The 21,990-nt window shown below is 45.4% G+C and overlaps 1 protein-coding gene across 1 annotated transcript; it reads left to right on the plus strand.

Annotated features, from left to right (window-relative positions):
- The first annotated feature begins 6,325 nt into the window (after positions 1–6,325).
- Positions 6,326–15,962, plus strand: LOC123031588 (orthopedia homeobox). The gene is made up of 3 exons (XM_044446746.1): positions 6,326–6,362; positions 7,126–7,535; positions 15,432–15,962. The coding sequence occupies exons 1-3, from the start codon at positions 6,326–6,328 to the stop codon at positions 15,960–15,962; spliced, it is 978 nt and encodes a 325-aa protein (XP_044302681.1).
- Positions 15,963–21,990: the final 6,028 nt, after the last annotated feature.

A 21,990-nucleotide genomic window follows, 5' to 3' on the forward strand; every position in this document is an offset into this window, starting at 1 on the left:
GGAATGGGAGGGGAGGGTTGGGGGGAAAAGTCAACAAAAATCATCCTTGTAAAATAAGCCGTATTACCTCCAGAACTGCACCCCTCTGTCCCCCTCCCCAAATAATAAAGGAAGGTGGATCGAAAGGTCCCTGGATTGAGTGACAGTCATATTCCTGGCACTAACTGGGTTTTAAAAGAAAAGGTTAGGACGGCTGGAGAATACTAACCAAGCGGCAAAGAGAAAAAAAAGGGGGGGGGAGGGAGAGAGAGACGAGAGAGAGGGGCTGATCTCTGAAATTGCTTACAGAATTACATTTGTTTTTCTTGTGATTTTATTAAAAGTCACTCCTCATCTCCAGAATGCGTGAAAATATCTACTTTCCACTCAGATACACCGCATTAACTTGTTGGAGGCGAATTTGTTTGTTTGTCTATTTTATTTCTTTTGCTAGATAAGATTGATGCAGTCTTATTAGCGCTATATCTAGTTATAGCAAGAGATAAGGATGAGATGTTTTCTTTTTATTCCAATTACGAGGCTTGTCACCTAACTGAATAACTGATATATGATTATTTATCCTGAGCAAATAGAAATCAGAAAAGCGGCCCAACTTAACACATACAAACAAAAATATGTATGTTTCTTATTATAGCCAACCCGGGTAATTGGCCAGATTAACAGGGTGGCGTTCGGGAGAGAAGGAAGGGAAACTTAAACGCGCTCTGGCAAGCCGGAGATGAATATCTGTTCGTGGTCGCGTCTGATCGCCTATTTAGGCAGCCGGGCTGGGGTGTCTTCCTTTTCTTAAAACGCCCGCAAGTATGAGTGTGGTTTTGCTCGGTTTGCACACCGCCCTCTCTCCAGGAAAAACTAGACTGAATCAGTCGACAAGGATAGAGTTTGAAATACCTGTATGTTGAAAACCTCCTGACTTTGATTGTGTGTATAAAATTATCTATGTGGATTAAATGGAATGACATGCTGTCAATGAAAGTACATAAGAGATGATATAATAATAAACAAAACAAATCTACAGGCTGCATTTAGGTTTTGAAGAGTACATTGGTATCCGTTTTGGAATCTTCTGATTTTATTTTGGCAGCAACTTGAAGCGGGGGAGGCTGGACCAAGGGAGACCCGTCTCCTTTTGAAAATGCTTTTTCTCCCGCTAGAAAACAAATTGATGGAAACTTAATTGAAATGAGCCGGCCTTAAGAAAATAAATGCACACTCGAGTCCATTCGTCGGGTTTTGCGCGGTTTTGACGGTTGTGCGTTCGATGCAGACGGGTGTAGTTGCAGAATAAAAAGGGACTGCGTTCTTCTAAGACTTACTTTAGGGGACAGAAAGCGACAATACAGCGTATTAAAACAAAGAAAAGGTGGGATCGTATCCTCTCCCTTCTGTTTGGGGGACCCTTGTACTTGTGTTTGGTACTGACCCACGTTTACCTTGTGGGCGTTTCGATACTGGACAAAGTTTCCCCTCCCAAGAAAGAAGGCGGCACCGCCACCCGATCCCTCTGCACGCCTGCCAAAAGATCCCTCTCCAGTCCACAGTATTGAGCTGCCGTGAAAACAAGCCGAGTGGGGTCTCTGTCACGCTTCCCAAATCGGCCAGGATTGCTAAAATCCGCCAGACTGGAGGGCATTCCCTCACCGCCACTCTTGTCCCCCTTTCCCCTTCTCTTAGCACCAGATCTGAGTTATGGACGGCTTCCCCCCCCCCCCCCCCCCATGCGGAAATCCACGGGATCCTAAGAAGTTGCTGGAGTTGTTTCCTAGAGGCAGATAGAACAGAGGCGCCCAGGCACCCCCCCCCCCGCGCAAAGTGGGCCTGTAATTTACAAAGAATTAAAATTGATTCTTTTCATCAGGCAAAGAAAATAGGAAAATGTGAGATCGTTAATTATTGAGAGAGGCGCTTTCTCATTAGAAGCAGCAATGTTACCATTCAGCACCGAAAGGAGGCAATGTGAATAATAATCATAACAACTCATATTTCAGCTCGGAACACATACGCTTCCCAGCTCCACGAAAAGCGCCAGCACAGAAATAACATCCCAGAAAATGATAATAATAAAATACATAGAGGCACACAAATCCATCAAAGGATGGAGAGATGCCCCTAAATCCTTAGTATACCAACTTCTTTCAAAGAACCTCTTTCTGCGTTAAACATGTTTCGATGCAGCTCGGAACTCCCGTTTTGGAGATGGATTCCAGTGATCAGAGTGTTTTTGAATCGAAGTAAGAAAAAGCTTTTAAAAAATACAGCGTGTGTGCGAGGGGGGAACGGGGTTTCCTCTAAAGTATGCAAAGTAATCAGGCAGTTATGCAGATTCACCGCCTATTCCCTTCAACCCACCGGCAAAGACACAAATAAATGAGAGACAGAAGTAACTTCGCAACAATTCGTGCCCCCAGCCCCGCCTCGAACTATTCGCTTCCACTGACATCAGTTGTAGGATCGTGGCCTCCAAAAAAGTGCAGGTTCTGGCTCAGAATGAGGGTGGGAAGGGAGTCCTTTCTGTTGCAGCGGCGTTGGACTCCCCTGAAGATGACAACTTCACCCTCGACCGAGCCGGGGAGCGACTCCATGCCTGCCCCCCCCCCCACGCCGCCCCGCGCGCTCCGCGGCCCGCTGCGCCGCCTCCGTCCCCGGTCGCAGGACATGCCCAGATGAGACGCGCTCCCGAATGCCCCCCGCACCGCTTGGCCGAATGGAAGAAAAAGCAGTGTGCGTGCGTGTGTGTGTGTGTTGCGGAGGGGGGGTAAAGCGTGTGTGCGTGTGCAGGGGGATGATTTCCCCTCGCCCAGCCCTTTGGCAGGCACTCTTGTACAAAATTCAATCTCTATTTTTTATGAGAAGTAAACCGTCTAAATAAATTTTATTAGGGGCAACCAATATATTTTCTGGTCGTTCCCTTTGTTCCAGTCCTACGTGTGTGTAACAATCTAAAACCTATTTATGGAGGGAAAATCGCCGGATCCGTCATAGAAAATCCTTTTACTTTGCTCTGAAGTGATTTTCTGAAGAACACCCTTGTCATGGTGGAGATTTGGGGGCCCATCGTGCTAAGCCGTGCCTTGTTAGGAACTTCACTTTGCCTGATCAGGTGGGAAATACCTTCCATTATCCAAGGACTGACTGGCACTTTTCTGGCTTGGGGAGGGGGTGATGGGAGGGCGGCTGGGTAGGTGGGGAGCACAGAGAGGGAGGCGGGCGATGGAAAAGATGACGAGAGGGGCTGTGAGAGCTCTGTAAATACATTTCCGCCTCGGCCCGGGTGGAATCAAATTCTCCGCAATACGCTTGGACCGCAGAGCCGAGGAGATGAGATGTGCATGCGTTCTACAAAGAGAAAAATCAAGAATATTTTCGCGCTGACAAGCCACGGGCCCTCGTGTCCCCCTCCTCCCTCTCTCCCTCCAATTTCTCTTCTTTCCTTTCTTTTCTCTTCCCCCACGCCCCACGCCCCCCGCAAGCCCATCGCGCTCTGAAGTCTCGGAAGGAATGATTTAGTTTGTTTATCCTGCTATAAAAATCAAGAGCAATAGAAAAGTCATAAAAGGGAGCGCGCCATCCATCACGCCGCAGCCTTGTTTTCCAGCGGCTGCTAAGCGAGATGGATAAGCCGCGGGCTTTAGCCCCTTGTTAGCGCGATGATGGGGCTGCCCATTAACTATTACGCCCTTTATTTATCGACTTGCAGTGTGCAGGCCGAGCCGGCCGAGCCAAGGATCTGCTGGAGGCAGAGGGTGGGCAAGCGGCTAATGGGGCACTCCCTAAAACGGGGGGGGGGGGGTCGGGTCGTCGCCGTGGGATATTTGGTGCGGCCAGAGTCGGAGGGCGGGACAGAAGCAGAAGGTCCGAGGCCGGGAGGCGCGCTTAGCATCCGGCAGAGGTTCTCCTGAAAGGGCCCGGTTCCGGAGAGGCGCCTCCGAAGGGCGAGCGCGATCCGCCCCATGCAGAGCTTCCGCGGCGCGTCCGGCGGAACTACCGGGGACTGGTTGCCCGCGAAGGCCGCCGGCAGGTCAGGTCAGGCCAGGTCAGGCCAGGCCAGGCCAGGCCAGGCGGCCGGGCGGGCAAACGGCTCTGCGGGTCGCACGGCAGCCCTGGCGCCGTCCCCGTGCAGGCGGCGCGCCGCCGCGACTCCGGAGTGCCTGGCGAAGCGCGCGTCGCTCGGCGCGGCTGGGTTTTGTCCGATGGGGTCGGGGGTGGGGCGGCAGCATCACGGGCCGCTGGGGGAAGCGGCCGCCGCCTCCCCCGGCCCGGCCCGGCCCGGCCCGGCCCGGCCCGCGCTCCCCGGCCAGGGGCCGCCGCCAGCTCCAGGGCGGCCGAGACCTCGCGGCCCGTGAGCGACGCCTGTCCCGCCGGCCGGCAGCCCGGGCAGCGACGCCGGGCGCTCACCTGCCTCGCCTCTCGCCCGCCGCGTCCTTTGTCTTCGCCCGCCCGCCGCCCGCCGCCCGCCGCCCGCCCGCAGGGGGCTCTCCGGCATCTGCTCGCCTCGCCGCCCGCGTCCGCGGAGTCGCCCGGCTGGCGGGCGGCGGCAGAACGCCGCTCGGCCCGCGCGGTGGGCAAGCCCCCCGGGTGCATCCTCTGCCCTCGCTTTCTGCGTGTGCACGTCGGGGTGTGTACGTGTGAGCTTTGTTTGCACTAAATGGGTACTCTTAATTGGATCACTTTCGAATTAAAAATCAATGCTAATCAAGCTGGAAGTAGGAATTTTCAGTTTGTGCCTGGCCTAGATGGCACCCCCCTTTTTTGAGAATGGGAAAAGAGAGTGAGAGAGAATTAAATAACTTTAAAAGGCCATTCTGTTCTGCTACAAATACAATTGCAACGGATTGTTTAGGAGCGGATCAGAAACGGTACAGAATTTTGCACTTAATTTCCTCCGTTATCATTTACAATAAGAACCTCTCGCCTTGACAGCCAAGTCTAAACAGTAGTAAATTAGTACAAATTTATACTGATTTTACTCTAATAATCGTAATAAAAGCTTATAGATTTGGCACTAATTACATAAATGCCTAATGATCTTGAAAATTACTCTGGTTAGAAATATATTACTAATCTAAACTTTGTTGTTGGCTGGCTTTGAAAAATCAGAACATTAGAAATGGTTCGCTTCCCTTGTGCAAAGCACTTGAAATTGTTGGGATAGTTTAACATATTCGAGAGGAAAATATTTTGTTCTTTTCTTTTTTGGAAAAGGGTTTCACTTAATATTCTGCCTTTAGTTGGCTTTGGGTACAAGCTGAGCTCAGAAACTTTCTCACGCGCCCAGGGGAACAGGGTGCCTTGCCTGCACTGCCCTTTTCTTAAGCCAGACCAACATCTGGAAAGATTTCTGGTTTATACCATATTTAATACCAGGGACTGAGATCCTGGCAGAGCGGAAAGAACGTGCTGCTAGAACCCAGATTAATGAATAAATTTCATTAGGGTCAGTCTGCTTTATTGTTCGCTGCCTTTCCTACCATCCCAGTAGCGATCGAGTTTATACACCAGATTAAGCGACCCTTAAATAAAACCACCCAACACAGTTCAGCCCAGGACAAGAACGGAGTCCCCCTCCTGCATCTGGGCAGAATCTGTGCCCCCTCTTCTCTCCCTACAGAGCTACGACAGGAGCCCTTAAAAGGTTTTGTTTTGGTTTGGGAAGAGAAGTGGGGGTAGGAGCCCCTCTTCGTACAGATACAACCCGCCAGCCCTTCGCTCCCCCCATCCAAATTCCCTTTTTATTGGGTTGGCTTTGTCAGTCATTTTCAAGTAATTTGATCAGGAGGTCACTTTTGTTAGAAAAATAAAAGGGAGAAGGAGGAGGAGGAGGAGGAAGATCGCGGGCTGCGGGTGGGGGAAGAGGTTGTCTCTAATGCAATCAGTCGTCTTGGGGAGAACCGAATTGCAAAGGGGGATTTAAAAGCCCAGCCCGCGCCGCGCCGCGCCGCGCCGCGCCGGGCTGCTGCAGCTGCGGCGGCGGCGGCGGCGGCGGCTGCTGCTGGCGGCGGTGCTGAGGCTGCAGGCGGGTGGAGCGGGGACTCTTTGGGTGCTGACATTTGCAGGCTGCCCTCCTGATTGGTCCCTTCGCTGAGCTGCTCACGGGTTCACTGAAGTGTTAAGCACCTCCCCGTCTCTCTAAAGGACATTATAATGCAAGAGACCCCCTTTTTAACCACACACCGAATTTTCTTTCATTTAGGCGATCTATATATAAATATATATCTATAAGCTTTCGCGCACTAGATCCATTTTAACTTTTTTTTCTCCCAAAAAAACCCACCAACCAACCGCTAAAATTTGGGGGGGAACAGCTTTCGCCCTGGAGCGGTGCGCGATGCTATCTCACGCCGACCTCCTGGACGCCCGGCTCGGTGAGTTGCCCCCCGACGCCTCTTCCCCCCTCTTCCTCCCTCTCCCTCTTTCTCACCCCCAGCAGCATCTGGAGCCAAGGAAGAAGCGAAGGGCAGGAAATTGACAATTTGTGCCTGATTTTACCTTAATGCGATCTAAATGGGCTAATTTCTTTAAAAGTAATTGTACTGTATTAAAGTTTAATTTGATTTAACATCCTCTCTCTCTAAAAAAAAAAATCTGTGGAATATGTAGATCCAGAAAGAGAATTGGGGGGCCATTTCGTTTTGGGTTTTTCCCCCTCTTCTTCCTCATCTTCTTTGTCTTTCTCCGTGGGGTTTTTTTTTTTAATTTATTGAACCCATTTTCTTTGAGAAGAATCCAACGCGCGTGTATCTATGTGTGAGCGCGAGCGCGCGTGTATAATGAACAAACGAACCCGGGCGCGCGTGGGGCTTTTTACAGCCCGGCGTTGCGAAGCCTCCCAGGGCAGAAAAGGCGAGGGAGCCCCTGTGCCCCCTGGGCGGGAAGGGGGCGGCTGCGGCCCCGCGCGGGCCGCCCGGCTATTAAAGCGGGGTGGCTCTGCAGCTCGCGGGAAAGTTGGCCGGCGGGCTTCGCTCTCCGCAGCCGGGCAGGGGGAGCCCGGCGCGCCTCCAGCGGGGCCGGCCGCGCTCCCTCCCGCCCGCCCGCCCGCCCGCCCGGCGGACGCACCGCTCCGCTCCGCTCCGCTCCGCACCGCACCGCACCGCTGAAGCGCGCTGGGCCGCTGCTTTGCCTCCGCAGGAATGAAGGACGCCGCCGAGCTGCTGGGCCACCGGGAGGCGGTCAAGTGCCGCCTGGGCGTCGGAGGCTCGGAGCCCGGCGGCCACCCGGGCGACCTGGCGCCCAACTCGGACGCGGTGGAGGGGGCCACGCTGCTGCCCGGCGAGGACATCACCACGGTGGGCTCGACGCCCGGCGCGCTGGCCGTGAGCGCCAAGGACCCCGACAAGCAGCCGGGCCCGCCGGGCGGGCAGAACCCCGGCCAGGCCGGCCAGCAGCAGGGCCAGCAGAAGCAGAAGCGGCACCGGACGCGCTTCACGCCGGCGCAGCTCAACGAGCTCGAGCGCAGCTTCGCCAAGACGCACTACCCGGACATCTTCATGCGCGAGGAGCTGGCCTTGCGCATCGGCCTCACCGAGTCCCGGGTCCAGGTATGCCGACGAGCGGGCGAGCCCCGCGCCCGCGCCCGCGCCCTTCTTCGCCCGCCACCGTGGCGGGAGCCAGGCGCTGCCGGGCCGCGGCGCCCCTCCACGCCCGAGACCCAGATAGAGCGCGACGGCACAGGCGCGGGGCCTGGAGCGGCCGCCCAAGCAATAGCGGAAGCCGCTTAAGCAGGACCGCGAAGCTGCCTAGACTAGGGACAAAGGGCGGCGAGTCCAAACCACGCTTTTCAGCCGACCAGCCGAGGAAAACCTAAAGCACGCGCCTTCCGTTGGGCTGCCGCTGCTGGTCTTCTGTTTTAAAGTTGTCTAAAAGTGAGAAAGGCTTTAAAAAACCCTAGAGGTGTGAACGCAGCCATTAAATAAAAAGCACCGCCAAGAACGAATGCGCTCAAGGCCAAGAGGAGACGCTATTCCGGGTTTTTTAATTAAAGAAGACTTCCGCCCCCGCCCCCCCTCGCCCCCGCCCGCTCTCCAGCCCGAGGCTGCCTGCAAGAACACAAGCGCCTCTGTACCAAACTTGGGTCGTGCTTTTAACAGCCCCGGAATTTAGGTGCTGTTCGTTCAATGAACAGCACAAGCGCGGAGATCGATTCCTAAGCAACCAGACTGGCACTCCGGTTCCAAACACCTTACTTGATTTCACCACCGGTTATATCGGCGGGATCTGCCTGCAAGAAAGGCTTTTGGGAAAGGAGTGTAAGAAATATCTAAAATGGTCCTTAAAACCTCAAGACAGACTAAAACATGTAATTTTAACTGAATTATAGACTATTCCGTCTCAGAAAATAAGAGCTTGCAAGTTTACTAAACAAAGTGTTAAAAGCATTTTAGAAAATATAATATAATTTTAGTATACCAAGTATATTAAATCTTTTATATAATTTCTATCCGTATAAGAAAGCAAATTGTGTTTTTGTGTTCCTACTTCTCCAACCGACGCTGATTCAATCTGATTTCGATCCGGGATTAGTTAAAACGGCTGTGCGCTGTCCTTGGTCCTGAAGCGTTCTTCTCCTTGGTTCTTTCAGCTGGGATTATTCTATTCGAAACCTTTCACAACTAAAGAGAAGGGAACTGTGATCCAAAAAATTTAGCTTCATAAAAAGGAGCTAAATTTCCATGATCCCTTCGTATTATATATTCTTTGAAAAAAGACTTTAATTTAATTCTGCTGGCTCCAATAGAAATCGTTTTAGTCTGATATTATAAGCAGGTTTATTAGGAACTTAATTACATGGACATCTACCAGAATTACTTCCAGACAAATGAATGGTGCATTGTTTGATTTTTAAGGTCCATTCCAAGCTAATCCATTTGGCAAGGAACTGGAGAATGTCAAACAGATAATTCCTGCGGAACTTTAGAAATAGCACTTTCAACTTCCTAGGATGATTTTTCTGTATGTCTTCAATGGATTATCTACTATCATATGTAACTTATTAAAACATTTTTAAAATTAATTTTAGGATTAGTATATACTTTAATAGGGATACTCTGAAAGACTGTTAGGAATGCCCAAAACAAAGCAAAGCTATTTAAAACAATACAATAAAATAAAAACCTGAAAGCCATAATTTTATGAAGACATTTTAAAGTCAGCAGAACATTTTTTTACCTAACAAGATTTATTCAGCCAATGCAGAATGATAAATGAATAGAAGAATTTGAAATAAAATATATCAGAGCAATTGAACTGAAGAGAAAAAGAAAATGAGGTCTAGTAAATTCCACTTGGTTTCTGAAAAGGTTAATGAAGACAATTTCATTATCAGGAATGTGATGAATGAAAACAAAATCAGTACTATGGAATGGAAATAGTGATTCTTTATCTGTTCCTCACACCCCTCTGATGGTGGAAATGCATAGGAACTGAATAATAATCTTGGCCCTTAACACATTTACTAAGAGTAAAGGAAAATGAAGGCCAATGTGCATGGAATTTTATTTTGGTCTTGTTAATGCATCATAAATTCAGCGTCAGATTCAAAGTAATTAATACAGAACAATATATCCACCTCACTAAAAGCATGAGTTACAACTGCTTAAAAACATGTTTACTGTCTTTCAGTGTCCTCAACCTAGTCTTAAAAAACCTAGCCCATTTTTGGTCATTTGGATTACACTGCGCTGGATCACTACCTGGAGTCATGCAGCATAATCTTAACCATATTTGCTCTATTCATTTCAAACCTTACTTGGAAGCAAGTCTCATCCACATACACAGGACTTACCTCCAAGTTAAATATGAGGGGGAAAGTATCTTAATGACCTCAGCATAATCCTACACTCTGCTAATGGCTTCAGGCAGTTGAATAGAAACAGTTTAATCGAGTGGCAATTTAAATATTCTTTACAATAATGTTCTGCAGTTTAAAAAGTAATCAAATCAACATAACCTTCTTAATTAACACTTCAGAATGATTAACATTGTGTAAGCTCATGCAAAAATAAATTATGGGAAACGTATTTACTTCCCAGTTCATTGTATCCTCGCTACTTGACCAAATGGAAATGAAAGAGTAATGGATGGGTTTATGTTCTCGTTTACACAATCTTTCCAGCGTGTAGGGGGCTTCATACTGATCCGGAAATGCTCCACATGCCTGCCTTTAGAGCAGCCTTGTATGTACATAATATGCAGGAATAAATTATCTCTTTTCCATTTTCCTATCTCCATTTTAAAAAGCTACTCCTGCTTGTCAATGAGGAGGCCCGTTTCACATCCAAGCTACCATTCTGCTTCTCTCCCCCCACCCTCGCCGCCTCTTTCCAGACCGGGTGTAATAAAACCATTCTTTTTATAGCATGCCATTATTAGAAACCAATTTCAGAATTATTTATAACCTGGAATGGCTTATTAAGCAGCAATGCGAGAATCATGCAAATGACAGCGATCCAATGCAATATAATAAGCATAATCATTAGTCTCCCGCACTGATTAATTAACTTTCAATATTTTATTTACATAAAAAGCAAATCAGTGAAATAACTTCTGCACAGCAAGGCTTGCCTTTCAATATTTTACACCAACCTAAAAATAATGTGCTGGGACTCCATTGACCGTGTCACCTGCCACATCTTAATAGGGGACAAGCTGAGAGTATTTTCTAGTTTTCTAATGGAATGAGAAATTGCATTTTCTTCCTCTCCCAGCAACTATTAAAGCGTAATGAATTCGGCCTAGAGTTCACGGCTGGCTGATCGAAATGAACCTGAGATCTGAGCCTCAGTGCAGCTCCCCAGATTTCCTACCAAATCTTCACATTAATCATCCTCTGGATTCCAATGAGATCTTCATAAAGCTTTGGGAGAGAAAGGAGAGAGAGGGAGAGAGAGAAGAGGAACGCAATATCCTCTCCCCTCTTTCTTCCCCATTTATAGCTGGGGAATTAAACGGGCTATATATTTTCAAATACATTTACAGTATGTCTATATTACTGTAACAGCAGGTATCATGAAAGTAGAGTTTGAAATTGCAAACTCCATTAGACCCTTAGTGTTGTATTAATAATGTTGGGCAATGTGGAAGCAGAGAGGGAGTCACTACATATTCTGATCGCATGCTGAAGTTGCCCAAATGCCTGTGGCTAATATATTTCCAGCACTGAGTTGTCATGTGTGTCTTTTCAAAGCCTCCCTCAGGTTCTCTCTCCCGTTTAATCTGTCATGCACTGGTTTCCAACTGGATACGTTCACATTTTCAAAAGCATATGCGCCGTCGCTCTGAAGTGAGGCGATGAAGACCTGATGGAGAGTCTTTTACAACCCCAGTAAACCATGACACATAAAAAGATTTTGTAGCCGCCATTTAACTATTAACCCTAAAACATAATTGAACAAGACTCCCCCCCAGGTCTTTTTTCTTTCTTCCTTTCAATTACTATTCCTATAACATTTAGGTCCTTAACAGCTGCTCCTTCTCACTTATGGTCAAGTATGTTTTGCAGTCTAAATAGAAGGGCTTGAAAGAATGTGGGTGTATTTATAAACCATTCAAATCAAGTTATAGTTTTACCTTAGAATTAAATGCCCCATAGACTGTCCCTAAAAGTAGAGTAGATCAAAAGCCTACAGCAGTTTGAATCAGGATGCAGAGGTGGAGTGCGAGATAATGCTCTTTCAAGAACGGTGTGACTAACACACAAACAACTTATTAAAAGATTCTTATGCAGTTAGTGGTAAAAGTAATCTGAGCATGTTGTAGAAACTGTTCCAATTCCTCAGCGTGCTTGTTTGAAGATGCTGGTGGCTCAGGAAGATTTTTAACAGGTGTGATGAACCCAGATTTGACTACATATGGGGGTGGATAGCATAATCCAAACACAGAGCCATAATCACTTTTTATATGGCAAAAGTTCCTGCCCTTTGTTAACATAGCAACTTGTTGGGTGACATCAGCAGCATGACCGGTACATTAAAGTAGAGCAGGGTGAGACAACTGGAAGGAATAAAGAATTAAGCTAGCAGACAATAAGAAATGGATCAGATATATCAGGTGAAGAGACAGAACTGGAGAGAGCTAGCCAGCTAACAACCTCAAGCAGATTCAATAGAAGTATTAATTAAAAAAAACAAAACAACTAGGTCAACTCACTTATTTGGAATTGATAACATTTATATCTATTGCTACATCTGTTTATATGTGTAACAGATGCAATTGAGGAACTGAGAATAAGACAAGCAAAAAGGCTAACATTGTCTCCTCATAGTCCTGCAAATGCAATCCTAAATTTGGAAGTAAGCACCATTGAATTAAATAGAAGATGTTTAACATTGCATTATGAGGGAGGCATGGGAGCAAGCCCCACTGAACAAAGTGGGGCTTTCTTAAACATGCTTCAGATCACAGTGCCCTTCTGCTTGCTTTCATATCCAGCAGAGAATTTTGTTTTATTTTTCATGTTTACTTAAGTAAGTAAAGAAGCTTAGAGGAGGCCAGTCTGATTTCTTGTTTTAAATGCTTGAATGTAATGCTACAATGGAAAATAGAATATGCTGGCAGTTCAAAGCTTGGTTCAACAGCAGCTGAAACTGATGAAAGCTTGGTAAAGCATCAGATGAATACCTAAAACAAAATGTTCCATGAATACTGGAATGACAGCTCAGTTGAGGCAATGATTTAATACAAGATTCTTGTTGCATTTCCTAAACAAGGCACTTGTACTGAATATCAGCTTCACTAGAAATATAAAAACAAATTAAAAAAGATCTCAGAATCAAATCATCAGCTTTTTAATTAAACCTGTAAAACTGTTTAATTCCCTGCTCTGTTTCACTGATAGGTGGTTCTGCCCAAAGAAAATCTAAATTATATGACACCTGGTTAGTATGTTTTGACTATCTTTCAATTTCAGATGAGAAATGATGCATCCCAGAGCTGGAAAAAGCAGGTTCTTACATTAAGCAAATGAAGGTTTCCTCCTGTCTTACTTAAACAGGACATTGTTGGAAGTTTCCAGAAAACAGGAAATGGAGATGACTGTTGCCACTTTATTTGCAAAGCAAGCTCAAGCTTAACTTATCTAATAATATATAGTTTCTAGCTAAGTGAACAGAGCAGCTGGGGTTGGGTAGAATCTCCTGGTTACACACTGCCACTCTAAGCACCTTCAGGTAGTTTTGAAGTAGTCAATAACTAATCTGGTTTAGTGGCTTTCTTTTCATTTGCAATATTTTAATCTTGGGGAGCGTTATTTGGGTCTTCTTTACATTATAATATGAATATCACTTGGGTGCTGAAGAAGACAGAAAAAATCTGAACACATGAACCCCTTTCAAAAACATATGACTTATGTAAATACAGAGGGGGAAAAGGGATCCAAATTTAAGTTGAATCAAATGTGTTGACAGAAGTGGGATTCCCTAGCCCCTCCTTTCTATCCATCCCCATGAACATGTTACACAGAGTCAGGATACCCTGCTAAATGTGGCATATGTAGGAATCCTCCAAAATAAAACAGAGATGCCATCTATGAGCAGAGCTCTTCTGCTCATAGAAGTCAATTCCTGGATCCAATCCATAGTACATTCCAATGATTTCAGCCTGTGATACTTTACCATTTATCATTTAATCAGAGTGCAACTGATTAAAAAGGTATATATGGATACTATATACAATTATCTATATAAACAGTAGATAATTGCATATGGCACCTACATGCAATATGGAGACACACTCACTGCATATGCACATTACTAAAAGTATTGTCTCCTTTACTGGGCTAGGGCAGTATGTGTCCAAAGCCTTTGCTTAGGTGCTTACATTCAGCAACTGTGCTTGTATGCGTGATTTTGAACCTTGGGATGAAGTAGTAGTGCCAAACACATGCACAGCACAGATGGATGCCAACTGCATTTAGACAAGCATCTTTTAATCTGCTTTTAATATGGTGGACAAGAATGCAAATCTGGCTAATGTAAAGCTGTAACCTATGAATAACTGGTCCTACATAACTATTTCTGTGTATACATACACATAACTTGAGGAATGTACTTGTAATTCTTTTATATACAGGCCTCAATGCAAAGGGGAACAAGGGATACAGTCTATATTCTGATTCATATATTTACTGTCCACTTTAAGTATAGGTTGCATTACATCCATATGTGATATATACCATTGAGGCAAACATGCTATATGAACCAGACAGGCATAATCTAGTACCTTAAATTAGCATGCCTACCATGACTCTCTTGTTCATCTTATTTTATTTACTGTGGGTGTAGCCTAGTGTATCTGTGTAGCTGTCTTTATTGTATTTCTTGGCCATGCTTCATATCCCATTAGCTGATCACTTAACAGTGTTGCATCTCCAGTGAATTCGAGTGGTCAGCAAAGCAGTTTCTTATAATCTCAGCCAAAAACTAGTTTAACCTGAATTCTTATCAGTATGTTTTGATGTACCAGTCAGATAACTTGTGGATTGAACTATTAATGAAAGTCTTGCTCAAATGAAAGCAACAGAACACCTGCATTACTTCAAGAAAGAAAGAAAGGAGACCCCTTTCTAATGATTATTTATTTTAAACTGCCAATGGTCCTGGTGAAAGTCACATGTAAGAGTGCTTAGAATGGGGTGTTATAAGAACCATGAAACACAATTACACTCGCATTGATTTAACCCAAGTTCTGCACAACTAGTTAAAGCATCAACTGTAACCTCCAGAGAACAGACAGTGTTTTTCTTTCTTATTTGTGCATCACATAGCATGGCCTTCTGAACCAGATGTGGATTTTGGTAGTTAAGCAAGAGAAAATAAAAAGGATACTCAAAAGCAAAATAAAATAAAAAGGATAATTAAAAGATAATAGTCATAGAAAAATTATAACAGTAAATATAAGATTGCATAAAATCAACACTAGTGATCCAAGAAGAGCTTCTGAATTATGTTTTCTATCAAGTGATTTATTTAAGACTTTAAAACTGTTTAAACAGGGAGTGTAAATTTATCTTATTTTATCCCTCAGGCCATAGCACCTTCATTAAGTGTGGTCTAATATCTCCCTCCCCCTTTTTAAAGATCCTCCCTTCTCTCGGATGGAAATTGAACAGTGGCCCTTCACTAGGCTCCCTCGGTCGAATGTTGTGCGGCCGAGAGAGACCAGGGTGCTAAAGCTTTTGCAAATTTGGAGGCGTCCAGGCTGAGGGCCAACAGCACAGCAACCCGCGCCCTGCAAGGCCAAACGGCAGAGAGTGCCCTCTGGCAGCCCACTTCCGACTTGGCGGCTTCCTCAGAGATGCGGGTGGTCCGGGGTCGGGGGGGGGCGGGGGCGGCGCCTTCCTGGCTTGGCCTCGTGTGGCGACCTCCTCCGCCAGCACTAACCCGCTTTTTCCTTCTCGCTCTTCTCCCCCCTTGTGGCCTCTCCTCGGCGGCGACGGGCAGGTCTGGTTCCAGAACCGGCGGGCCAAGTGGAAGAAGCGCAAGAAGACGACCAATGTGTTCCGCGCCCCGGGCACGCTTCTGCCCACGCCGGGCCTGCCCCAATTCCCATCCGCTGCCGCGGCCGCGGCCGCCGCCATGGGCGACAGTCTGTGCTCCTTCCACGCCAACGACACGCGCTGGGCCGCGGCCGCCATGCCAGGGGTGTCGCAGCTGCCCCTGCCGCCGGCGCTGGGCAGGCAGCAGGCCATGGCGCAGTCGCTGTCTCAGTGCAGCCTGGCGGCGGGGCCTCCACCCAACTCCATGGGCTTGTCCAACAGCCTGGCGGGCTCCAACGGCGCCGGCCTGCAGTCGCACCTCTACCAGCCCGCTTTCCCCGGCATGGTGCCCGCCTCCCTGCCCGGCCCCAGCAACGTGACGGGTTCGCCGCAGCTTTGCAGCTCCCCGGACAGCAGCGACGTGTGGCGAGGAACCAGCATCGCCTCCCTCCGCCGAAAGGCACTAGAGCACACAGTCTCCATGAGCTTCACCTAATGGCGTTTCCCTCCCGCCTTCCCAGCCAGCCAGCCAGCAACCTGTCCCAGCCGCGCCTTCCGCTTTCCCGCCCTTTTCTTCGCCTCAGCCTTGCCCTCTCACGGCCCCTTCCCCCTACGGATCGCATCGTTCCCGCCATTTTATTTCTGTTTATTTATTTTACTTAAAAGAGGAGGGGGAGGCAGAATAAAACACTTACCAGGGAGTCGACTCAGGATCTGAAACCAGTGGACTGGTTTGCGGGCAGAGAAAAAACGAGCCAGCGAGCGAGCGCGCACACGCATGCAAACCCCACACACAATCCCAGGCAAGCCGCCCGGATCAAGCCTGCTGTGCTCCAAGGGCGGAGACGCAGCCAACGCGTGTCTTAATTAAGATTTAAGAAATACCTACCCTGACAAAGGACTCGATGGACCTCATTTAATTTCTCCCGAAATTGCACCCCCCCACACACACACGCCACTACAATCCCAAATTCACCCTTGAGTGATCTAGCCGCCGTCTGTTGGGCTTTGTGTTATTTTTTGGAGGAAGCACAACAAGATCTCATTATAGTCTCTATATATAAAACTATAGATATAGATATATATATATATGTACACAAATAAAGATCCAGGTTTGTCGCAGGGGTTTTGATAGAAGGTTTTCTTAACGGGCAAGCTCAACCTTTGGGTGGCTCTGAGACAAAAAGAGCGGGCATGATGTGCGAAGCATGGATGGGGAAACGGAGCCCATTTTGATAAAGCATTTTTAAACGATGTGGGGGGAAACTCACGCGATTTTTTAAAAACCTCTCCCCCAGCACTACCCGTGTTTTCCTGAGCCTTCTGGTTTCTAGATCGCTCAACTACAAATTTTGTCGACCTTTTTCTTTGTTTCGGTTGTTGTCCCCACAGCATCTCCGCTGCCCTCACCCACTCTGACCAGCGGGCACAGTGGATGCCTGGCGCACGTGGACTTGAGGCATCTCCGACCCGGCAAAGACTTTGTACAGATCAAAACAATCAGCTATTTTTTCCCTCCCCTTCTGCATGTGCTGGTTCAATCCCAGAGAACAGAAGCTATTTCCAAGAATGAACAAACTGTGAAATAGGATGTTTTGTGTAGATAAAGCATTCTTGTTACATACTGGTCGATTTGTGATATGTAAAAAAAGAAGAAAAAAAAAAGAAAAAAGAACTCTTACTGTCTGTGCTTATTTATTATGGAATTTTGGGTTTCTTAATAAATGTTTGAGGCTACTATAAACCATATGATTTGACTTTTCCCGACAAGTTTATATCAAGTTAATGTAAATGGATAAATAAAATCATTTTCAATATGTGATAATGAGGATGGTGTGGCGTGCGATAAGAGGTGTTTAAAGGAGAGAGGAAATTTCCTATTTAATCTGGAGGGGGGTGTAATACATTTGAAAATAGTTCGCTTGCTTGAATTTTGCGATGAAGCATTTAATTTATGACAGTTTGAATACTTCATATGAATAAACTTTTTAATCTCTCTGGGTAAATGACCTTAATGGAAATGGCAAGATCAACCAAAAGCAACTGAAGTTACAATAGCTAACTCTCTGTGCGCGTGTGCGCGCGCGCATATATGCATGCATGATATGCGTGCGTGCGTGTGTGTAAGTGTAAGGAAGAGTATTACAGTGAATGTGGCAAAACTCCCAGAATCCTTTGTGCGGGTGAAACGCTTGCCTTTATGTTAGTTCTTAATCTAAGAACAAAAATGTGTTTGGTCGGTTTCAGTGAAGCCCGATTCTTTTCACAGAGGTTCATAGAAGGGCTTATTGCAAGAATAATCCGGGGATCCTTCAATGAAAGTACTGCTAACTGGTATATATTCCTGCCGATTACGATGGCGATGAACTCCAGAAAGAAAAAGAAAATTACATAGAAGTCACAATTTCCAACGATATAAAGCCAAAGACAATAGCTAATCAAAATCTGCTGGGTGTGTTTGGGTTAAATAGCTCCCGGGTGTTTCCTTTCATCTTGACCAAAGGTGTGTGTGCGGGGGGGGGGGGTGAAATGAAATTGACATGTACTTGGAGAAAAGAGAAGCTGCGTTTTGCTACAGACCTTTTCGCGAGTTCAGAAATGAGCCTCTGTTATCGTTGCTGCGATGCACAACGCTGATCTCAGGGCAAAGAAAACATTCGCTTCATTTCCCTGCGCTCTTCGCAAAGTTAGGCTCCGGGAAAGGCTAGGAGAGGTTGCCAAGCATTAGTCAGAAAAAAATTCTCCCCCTTTTAATGGAATTCACTCAGATCGTTTTTGTCTGGACATCAATTACACATCTCTTAATTATACACCTGAGGGTGCCCAAGTCCAGAGCCTTTCACAGAAGGGTCCTTGCTTGCTCCCAAGCTAATATTAGCGATTCTTCTTTAATTTAAAACAGGTACAAAAAGGGAGGCAATGATTAAAGGTCCAGAAAGACAATGAAATCACTTTGGTGACTTGGAGATGGAGCACTTTGGATAACTTTGCCCCCCCAAATGCTATTTCAAGGAAGCTCTTATTTAGAAGTACTCACTCTCCAGGGTTACATGATGGCTGCATAGAAGCAGGAGATAAACATAATTAAGCATAACTTATGGGCTACACTGACAATGTTCAAATATATGCAACCATTTCTAAATAAATTCTAAAAGCTCCTGTTGCTTCAAGCAGACTTTTGATCTTTACTGCTGACGGCAGTCTGGAGTTTAAATGGTTTAGAAAATGGCTAAACTTGAACATTTTTTTAAAATTATGCCCTAACATCTTTGCCTAAACAGGGAACTGAATGAATGTTCATTTGGTAGTTTCATTAAGCATGCTGCATCACACACATTTTAGTCCTGGAAATGCATACAGAAGCATATTTTGGTTCTTTGTTGAATTTTACATCATCTTTGAAATTCTGCAGAGTCCCAATCCATTGATGCACATGGCCTCTTTTTGTACTTTCTATAATTCTATTTGTTACTAGAGCTAATAGCACCTATTTGATTCTTAACCACAGTGCTCATAGGGATATCAGTTTCACAGTCGAGATTCCAGTTTTAGCACTCCCCATTTCAGTATCACTGTACATAGATGTCATCCTTCCATTGTCCTTTGTCTTTTAATTGATATCATAGTATCCATATTATATGCTTCATGCCCTTTTCTCTAGCTTGTCTTTGATCTGCCTTATAATGTATTTTTTTTTCAAATAAAAGACTCTCCTCTCTAAATCTGGTTTGTTTAATGTTGCCAAGAGCAAGACAGACCCTATTTCTGAGCAATTAAGCCATTTTAATTAATACACATTCTAGGTTTTTTCAGTTGCTGGGGGGAATGTTGTGATGGCATGTTGAGTAGCTGAAGAACTAGCAATATGTCATGGTGGAAAATGTGACCTGGGAAATCCCAGCTTCAACTATAACTTCAGCCTGATCACAGCAAAGCTGGATGAACTAAGGCAAGTCACCATTCTTTCCTATGTTAGGTCTCTTCACACATCAGGTAGAGGCAAACCTGGATCTATTCAAGGAGGAGCTGAAAGCAAGCATGTCTCACAGAGTAGCATTATTTATATTGGACATGTTTGCATCACATATTTAAACAAAGGTGCACACTCAAAAGGTAGGATGTGTGGAGTGGTCCTCAGTGTGCATGGCCAAAATCTGCCATACTGAGATGATAATGTTAATCTACTTTACTAACATGAGGTAGGTGCTCTAATCCCTACCTTCCCATCTAAAGTTTGAGCAGACCAACCTACATGCTAATTATATCAGAGCAATTGCATTGAGCTTTAAATAGTATTAGGTTGCATTCATAAGTAAGTCCTATTGAAATCAAGAAGTTTTATTGTTATGCACATATGTTTATGATTGAAATATCAGTCTGTTCAAAATCAATTGATGTAAAATTAATCTGAAGTCTAGTGCTTCAGTACATCTCATTTTCTGGATGAGTTTAGTGATCTGTTAATTCCATAGGTGGCCTTTCATGAATTAAAAATAGCTAATAGACCACATTCCTACACACCTTGATTCAAGAGTGTGTCCCCTTGCCATCAACAGGTATGATGTGTTAACTGAATTTAACAGTGAAGTGCTAATCTTTTAATACTTAAAGTAAACATGCTTCAGACAAAGGGCTATTACCACTACCAATCAAAAAGTACTGTGAAGCACTCCCATTTCACAAAACAGATTATTTTTGTAGTAAGAAAAAAAAAGAGAGAAATGGTGTGAGATCAAGGAGTGTTATAATATAAGGCAAAGACTCAGTTCCCATGAACACCGCAGCCTGCCATGACTTATGCAACTAATGGTGAAGGTGATATTAAATATTCAAGCCACAGTGGGCAGTTGCTGTGGCTTAGCCTGTCATCTGACAGGCTGGGTTGTTGGCATAGTTAACAAACTATCCACAATCCTAAAATAGCTTATGAGAACAGACCCAAAGACATCTGGGTTGCTTGCCAAATTCTACGGATGAGGCAGGACAATTGCGCAATAAAAACCATGTCTGAAAACACCCAAAATCTACTCAGGTTCTTCAAACTTTCAAAGCACTGACCAAACTGCATGATATTGTAGTAGTTTCAGACTGGAAAACTATGCACACTATGCAACTATGCAACTATGTGTGGGAGTAAAGCCCCATCCACCCAGAGATTTCTCAGTAAAGTGCTGCCACTGTATGAAATGGAGCCATAACAGCATAGCAGGATCCTCACATAACCCACTTTTTATCCTTTCTTTTGAAATTCTGCATAAGAGGCACGACTCACTTTACATTTAGGTGATCTGTGCAAATCTCCCACTGCTTCTTCCCAAAGTGCAGCACAGGTTGTTTACAAGCATGTTAATTTTACAGCCTTTTTATATAGCTTTAAGTGAGACAGGTTTATGATGTCGGTATGTAATAAAATACAGTCTGCAAGAGCTTTAAAAAACCACCACAGTCACCACCACCACCACCACCACCATGTGTTTTAAAGCCTTAGCTGAAAATGGGCTCTTACACTGGAGTGAGAGGAAAATAGTAAGCCAAAGGGTACAACTCCTTTCGCTAATGGAAAAATGGTAAAGCGGCGCAAAGACTCTTTCGCTTAATTATCATTCCCCCAAATATCCATCATGTTCTCGAGGGTTTAATGAAAAATGTCATCCTGATTCTGAACGAAGCTTCTTGGCCTCATGCAACCAGGATGTAACATTTGTTTCCATGGCAATAGATGTTTGCCTTATATGAAGATCTGGAAATTTGTGGAACCAGGTGGGTCCAGGGCACCCAGAAAAGCTCTGCTTCTACCTATTATGGGGGAATTGGTGCACTTACATCTTGAATGTGGAGAAGGAAAAGAAGGTGAGTGCAACATATTAGTAATAGGTTTTGGAGCATCTTTACTGTGTGAAGTAGCTTACAGACTCTAACTTATAGGCATATACATTCATTTATTTCACTTTTCAGAGGGGAAACTGAGCCTGATAGGGGCTTGCTCATTTTTTTCAGTTTATGGCTAGCAACTTAGGCTACCATCCTAAACATACTTGATCATAAGCTTCTGAGGAAACATGCATAGTGTAGCACTGAATGTCACTTATTGTGAGCCCAGACACTGCACCATATGGAAGGATACTTCATACATTACAAAATTCATACACAAAGGGAATGTGTATTCATGTAACTACTTGCTGATTTTTCTTTGCTTCATCTTCTTGTATAAAATCTATGTATTAAAATCATGTATTTACCACAACCCTTGCGAAAGTAGGATGGAAATACTTCAAATAAAGGCATCTTCATATTGGAATTAGTACAAACCAATTGTGTGCAGATAATCCTGTTTGAAGATCTCATCAGTCAGGTTTTTTGCTTGTTGTTGTTGTTGTTAGTCACAAAGTAATGTCCGACCCATCGCGGCCCCATGGACAACATTCCTCCAGGCCTTCCTGTCCTCCATCATCCCCGGAGTCCACTTAAGCTCACACTGACTGCTTCAGTGACTCCATCTAGCCACCTCATCCTCTGCTGTCCCC

The sequence above is a fragment of the Varanus komodoensis genome, unplaced genomic scaffold (assembly GCF_004798865.1).
Source record: "Varanus komodoensis strain SLA01 unplaced genomic scaffold, ASM479886v1 scaffold5, whole genome shotgun sequence".
NCBI lineage: Eukaryota > Metazoa > Chordata > Lepidosauria > Squamata > Varanidae > Varanus > Varanus komodoensis.

Coding starts and splice junctions, on each gene's coding strand:
- LOC123031588 (XM_044446746.1), top strand. CDS start 6,326: ATGCTATCTCACGCCGACCTCCTGGACGCCCGGCTCG. Junction 6,363..7,125: donor CCTCCTGGACGCCCGGCTCG/GTGAGTTGCCCC, acceptor TTGCCTCCGCAG/GAATGAAGGACGCCGCCGAG. Junction 7,536..15,431: donor TCACCGAGTCCCGGGTCCAG/GTATGCCGACGA, acceptor GGCGACGGGCAG/GTCTGGTTCCAGAACCGGCG.